General features: G+C 45.7%; 1 protein-coding gene across 1 annotated transcript in view; it reads left to right on the forward strand.

Annotated features, from left to right (window-relative positions):
* Positions 1-684: 684 nt before the first annotated feature.
* Positions 685-6,853, forward strand: part of sdccag8 (SHH signaling and ciliogenesis regulator sdccag8) — a gene marked incomplete at its 3' end in the record, with an annotated part of 20,689 nt that continues 14,520 nt past the window's right edge. The window contains exons 1-5 of the mRNA XM_080551027.1: positions 685-817; positions 2,300-2,340; positions 4,411-4,500; positions 5,484-5,582; positions 6,101-6,229. Of these exons, the coding sequence (XP_080407153.1) occupies positions 745-817; positions 2,300-2,340; positions 4,411-4,500; positions 5,484-5,582; positions 6,101-6,229 (432 nt within the window). The 5' untranslated portion in view covers positions 685-744. The remainder of the gene's footprint in view (positions 818-2,299; positions 2,341-4,410; positions 4,501-5,483; positions 5,583-6,100; positions 6,230-6,853) is intronic.

The raw sequence follows: 6,853 nt of genomic DNA on the forward strand, positions 1-6,853 counted from the left end.
AGAGTCTCTAAAATAGGAGTTATATGAGCTCTTCTGCTTGTTTTGGTCAAAATTCTGGCTGCTGCATTATCATATCCACACAGCATACACATAATAATAGAACAATAGTAATCAATAAAACACACAATAGGAATAATATAAACTACATAATAAAACAAGAATAAACCATACAATCCAAGGGGCATAGAACAAACATAAACTAAGATAACTAAATCATATAATAATTACTTATTACTTATAAGATTTAAACAAGTAAATACATATACAAATATATACAATATACTGTATACAAATATATAGATTCATCAACTAATATTAAACGATATAAGTCATAATATTAAAAGATAAGATATAGAAATGTATGTATATATTATAATGTATTAATATATGCCAAGGAAATACATGCATGACCATGAGACGAAAGTGACACTTTATTGGCGGTTGTCAACGGTGAGCTGTCATTGGTCTCTGTTGAGATGTGACGTAGTTGTAGTTCTGTAGTTCAACCACTCCGTTCAACAACACGGTGACGCGTCCAGCTGAGGACTACAAGTCCCGACGTCCCTCTCTTGGTTTACGGAAGTGTTTGGAAGAAAGCGGTTCGTCCACTCCATCGTTGTCATCTGTGTGGTTGTGTGTTAGTGTTTACGGTCCCAGGCAGAGAAACGTGTTTCTAGGCTGACAGATCGCTTACATGTGTACCTGGCTGATAAACAAACCTTGTTGGTGTCTCACACATGATCCATGAAGCCGTTATTGGACTCAGATGAGGAGGAGGAGGAGGAAGAGCTGGGAGCCTATCAGAAGAAACTGAGAGGTAAACATGATCACACACACACACACACACACACACACACACACACACACATACACACACACACACACACACACACACACACACGCGCACACACACACACACACACACACACACACACACACACACACACACACACACACACACGCACACACACACACACACACACACACAGTTGAAACAGGGCGGTTACTAGCGCTTCAGTTAGGATCAATCAGGTAGAGGGAATGAAGGTGGCTGAACCATTCTAGGGTGGGTTAGGGTGTGAATGGGTTAGGGTGGGTTAGGGTGTGAATGGGTTAGGGTAGGTTAGGGTCTGAATGGGTTAGGGTAGGTTAGGGTTAGGGTCTGAATGGGTTAGGGTGGGTTAGGGTGTGAATGGGTTAGGGTGGGTTAGGGTGTGAATGGGTTAGGGTGGGTTAGGGTGTGAATGGGTTAGGGTGGGTTAGGGTGTGAATGGGTTAGGGTAGGTTAGGGTCTGAATGGGTTAGGGTGGGTTAGGGTCTGAATGGGTTAGGGTAGGTTAGGGTCTGAATGGGTTAGGGTAGGTTAGGGTTAGGGTCTGAATGGGTTAGGGTGGGTTAGGGTCTGAATGGGTTAGGGTGGGTTAGGGTGTGAATGGGTTAGGGTAGGTTAGGGTCTGAATGGGTTAGGGTAGGTTAGGGTTAGGGTCTGAATGGGTTAGGATGGGTTAGGGTCTGGGTGGGTTAGGGTGTGAATGGGTTAGGGTAGGTTAGGGTCTGAATGGGTTAGGGTAGGTTAGGGTTAGGGTCTGAATGGGTTAGGGTGTGAATGGGTTAGGGTGGGTTAGGGTGTGAATGGGTTAGGGTAGGTTAGGGTCTGAATGGGTTAGGGTAGGTTAGGGTCTGAATGGGTTAGGGTAGGTTAGGGTTAGGGTCTGAATGGGTTAGGGTGGGTTAGGGTCTGAATGGGTTAGGGTGGGTTAGGGTGTGAATGGGTTAGGGTAGGTTAGGGTCTGAATGGGTTAGGGTAGGTTAGGGTTAGGGTCTGAATGGGTTAGGGTGGGTTAGGGTCTGAATGGGTTAGGGTGTGAATGGGTTAGGGTAGGTTAGGGTTAGGGTGGGTTAGGGTCTGAATGGGTTAGGGTGGGTTAGGGTCTGAATGGGTTAGGGTAGGTTAGGGTTAGGGTCTGAATGGGTTAGGGTAGGTTAGGGTCTGAATGGTGGGTTAGGGTCTGAATGGGTTAGGGTAGGTTAGGGTCTGAATGGGTTAGGGTAGGTTAGGGTTAGGGTCTGAATGGGTTAGGGTGGGTTAGGGTCTGAATGGGTTAGGGTGGGTTAGGGTTAAGTTGGGTTAGACACTTTTCCCCAAATTGCTCCCAATGAGCGGGCCGGCATTGGTGTGTGAATGTGTGTGTGAAAGTGTGAATGAGAGGACGTTGTGAAGTGCTTTGGAATAAGGCGGCTATATAAGTCAGTCTGTTTAACATAACTATTTTTTTAAAGAAACAATCTGTGTTTTCAGAGAGAGCCAACCGCAGCATCCAGCAGCTGAGCAGCGTGCTGGCGGAGGAGGAGGAGGAGGAGGAGGCGGGGGGCCGGAGGGAGGCGGGGGAGGCGCAGGACGGCACCGCCGGGGACGACCCCCCCTGGACCCAACGGCAGCAGAGCGACGCCGGTACTGGAGCCTCAGTCCACTCCGCTGCCCTGCCTCTGGGGCACACACACACACACACACACACACACACACACACACACACACCTGGGGGCCGTTCCACTAAAGTGGATTAGTATATCGGCGATTGAAATAAATCAGGCGATCAGGCAACTCGGGATTGGAATTCAAGCCTCAGGTGATTCCTCGAACGAGGATCAGCCTTGTGTCATCAGTGTTCACAGAAGACCGGCTTAGAAATCCTCGATATGGGCGCGTGCACGCAGACATAAAGAGTCCCGAAGAGTCGATCTGTCGAAATGAAGATACTCCACTCTGCAGGGGTCCTACATTTGCGCAGCATTCCGAATTATTGATCTTTATGAAGACGGAAAAATAAGATGTAAAATAGTGCAATACTGCCGCAATTAACAAGGCGAGGGAAATGGTTTGGCAAGAAATTGCTGACTGATTAAATGCGTAGGTCATACTAGCCCCAGTTATTGTTATATGTTCATATTTTAATAAATGAATATTTACTACTGTGGTGATATCAGCAGCAGGCTACAAGCCGTCATATCGTCCCAATGGCCTAGTGGTATCGACCGCTGCTATAGTATTTATTCGTCATTTTAAATCGGTGGTTCCAATCCCTCTTCAGACACACTTTTTACTGCATTTCGTTGTCTGAATCTAATCTAAAATCTCATCTAAAAAAGTATGTAGGCTATAAAATTATGGTGCAGGCTAATTTACAAGAACTGACACGATTACAATGGTGTTTGAAGCCTTTGCATGAAATCTTCGGTTAAATGTAAAAAAAAAAAGAGTTCAAGTCTCGAACTCGCAACCTTCGGAACTCTAGCTGGTTGCCTTAACCACTACGCCAGCCAGACCGCTGAGTCAAAAGCAATGCAAGTTGATAGACATACCTATTTATTTTATTTTATTTTTTACACTTTTTAATTTATTTATCTATCTATCTATCACACTTTCAAAATATCAGGTTATCTATCACACAATCAAACTATCTATCTATCGATCGATCACACTTTCAAATTATCAAATTATCTATCTATCACACAGTCAAACTATCTATCTATCTATCTCGTAAAAAGTGGGAACTAATATTTCCTAAAAGACACTTGATGGAACTGTCGTTCGGGATATAGTTCCCGCCTGTGAGACAATTTTGACGAACGCATTACTTTAGCCAGCCTCTTAGCCTGCTCGCGACCAGAATAACTCGGGAGGCTATGTTGCATAGCAACCAAACAGCGAATTATTTGAGCCACATTGATGGACCCGAATGCAAGATAAAATTATCGCCGATTAGAAGTTTATCGCGGATTAGAAGATAATCGACCTTCGTGGAATACCCTCCTGGAGAGCTAGGGTAGCTATTGACAACAACAACAGATACAGTACATCTTTATTGGTCATATGTTTCAATGGATATACCTATCTGGGCTGTCACAATATCCACAATACCCACCAGAGACACATACTGTATTCACACACACACACACACACACACACACGCCAGGGGAGGCTAGCGGAGGTAGAAATCAGAGGACAGAGGGCTCATTGGAAGTGCGCGGAACGGAATGAGGAGCGGTATCTAAGGAGCCGTATCTAAGGAGCGGTGTCGAACAACACGTTGTTTCAAGGCATCCAGTAATAGAGGATTCCTCATTCTGTTCCATGTATTACATTGAACCTCCGTCCTCTGATTTCTACCTCCGCCAGCCTCCCCGGGCCTCTGTGATGATGATGATGATAGCTACGCTGTAATCTGTTGGTTCTCAAAGACCAGAGCTCTCCTAGACCAGACTGCCATCAGCACTACAAGCATACTTCATTATACCTCTAGGTGTATGGTAATCATTGTGTGTGTGTGTGTGTGTGTGTGTGTGTGTGTGTGTTTAAACTGGGATGTACAGTAAACTCATTACGGTTCAATGTGTCTTTCAGTCAACCAGCTGCGATCGCTCCTGCAGAAGCAACAGAGAGAAACTCCTCCTCTCACTCCTCTCACTCCTCTCACTCCTCTAACCAGAACATCTCCCAAGGTACTGGTGTCTTACACACACACACACACACACACACACACACACACACACTGCCTACTGCCATCGGCTGATCTCAAACCAATCACTCTAATCCGATGGAAATCTATTGATCAGATGAATTGATCACCTGAGGTACTCTAGGGGTATCAGAGCCTTGTGGTCGTTGGTACGGTAATAACATATTGATCAGTCGCCATTATTGATCCCAGACTCTACATTGGTTTGAACGCATTGTTCTGGCTCTGCATTGGTTTTAAAAGAACATCAGGCGAAGGGCAGTATTTTCTTTTCTGGTGATCCTCTCACTCTCTCTCTCTCTCTCTCTCTCTCTCTCTCTCTCTCTCTCTCTTCTCTCTCTCTCTCTCTCTCTCTCTCTCTCTCTCTCTCTCTCTCTCTCTCTCTCTCTCTCTCTCTCTCTCTCTCTCTCTCTCTCTCTCTCTCTCTCTCTCTCTCTTTCTTGCTCTTAACGAGGGTAAAAAAAACCTCTGCATAGTTTTTTTCTTTCTGGTGATTTTTCTCTCTGTCTCTCTCTCTCTCCCTCTCTCTCTCTCTCTCTCTCTCTCTCTCTCTCTCTCTCTCTCTCTTGCTTGCTGTTAACAAGGATAAAAACACCCATGTGACTGCTTTCTGGTTATAACCACGTCACCTTTCGGGAAGACAAACTCAATGTAGAGGCTGTGGGCTGGCAGCAGCTCCGCTTCTGATGTACAGATGATTCACTTACTTTACACAAATGTACTTGTACTTGTAATTATATTGTATTATATTATATTGTATTATATTAGGCTATATGATATGATAAGATATGATGTTACATTACATTACATTATGTTACGTTATATTATAGTATATGATATTATAGTATATTATATATTCTATTCTATTCTATTCTATTACATGACATTATGTTACGTTATATTCTAGTATATGATATGATAGTACGGTATATTATATATTCTATATTCTATTCTATTGTATTCCAGAGGGGTCCAGAGGAGGCGGTGCCCCATGATCTGGTGCCCATCTTCCTCGACCAATCAGATTACATCCACCACCTGGAGGCCGAGGTCAAGTTCTGCAAGGTCCGCCCCCTATGACATCACTGATGACATCACTAATGACCACCCGAGGTCACAGCTGGTGGATGTGTTCATCAGGATCTAATGTATATGAGTCCAGTCTCTTTATGACCTGACTCATACAAGACTCAGGGGCGGCTGTGTCTCAGGAGGTAGAGCCGCCGTCTAATGATCGCAAGGTTGGCAGATCGGCGGTTCGAGCCCCGGCTGGCCACATGTCGAAGTGTCCCTGAGCAAGACACTGAACCCCAAATTGCTCCCAGTGAGCGGGGCCGGCGCCTTGCATGGTAGCTTGCCGCCATTGGTGTGTGAATGTGTGTGTGAATGGGTGAATGAGAGGCGCTATGTCAGTCAGTCCATTTACTCTTATGGAGGGCTGTTCCCCTGACGATCTGTGTCCGCTAATCCATCCCATAATAGTCATAATTGTCATTGTGCACAACGTTTGTACAATGTCATGTAATGTGTCTGTGTCTGTGTCTGTGTATGTGTCTGTGTGTGTGTGTGTGTGTGTGTGTCAGGAGGAGCTGCTGGGGGTGAAGCAGCGTGTGAGGGTGGTGGTGGTGGAGAACGAGAAGCTGCAGAGGCAGGTGAAATCCAAGATGGCCGCCGACGACACCCTGAAAGACTACACTCTCTTCGACGCCACGGTAACTAACGCCGCGGTAACCGACGCCACGGTAACCGACACCACGGTAACCGCCTCAGATCACACACCTCCTGCGTCAGACCCGGTGGCAACAGGGTATTTGAATATAATCAAATACTTTTGAGCACGTGCTTGGGCCCTGGTTGGAGCTCCGGGTGGGCGGGGCTTGCAGTTTTTGAGAGTATCCCATTGGCTCCATTGTTGCCAGGCAAACTCAGGGAGAACTCAAGCACAGCAGAAGTATTTGAGATGATGACAAACATCCTATTTGAGCCCTGGGGTGGTCTGTGTTCGAAGGGAGGCTGGTGGAGGTAGACATCGGAGGATGGGCTCATTGTAATGCACGGAACAGAATGAGGAAAGTGTCTGATTCCATTCTTTATTCCATTCCCAACATTGTAATGAGCCCGTCCTCCGATGTCTACCTCCACCAGCCTCCCCTGGTGTGTGTGTGTGTGTGTGTGTGTGTGTGTGTGTGTCTCTGGTGGGTATTGTGGGTATTGTGACAGCCCAGATAGGTATATCCGTTGAAATATATGACCAATAAAGATGTATTGTATCTGTTGTTATCACATAACTACCCCAGCTCTGCAGGTGTGTGTGTGTGTGTGTGTGTGTGTGTGTG

This window comes from Nansenia antarctica (assembly GCF_963989245.1).
Source record: "Nansenia antarctica genome assembly, contig: SCAFFOLD_267, whole genome shotgun sequence".
Lineage (NCBI taxonomy): Eukaryota > Metazoa > Chordata > Actinopteri > Argentiniformes > Microstomatidae > Nansenia > Nansenia antarctica.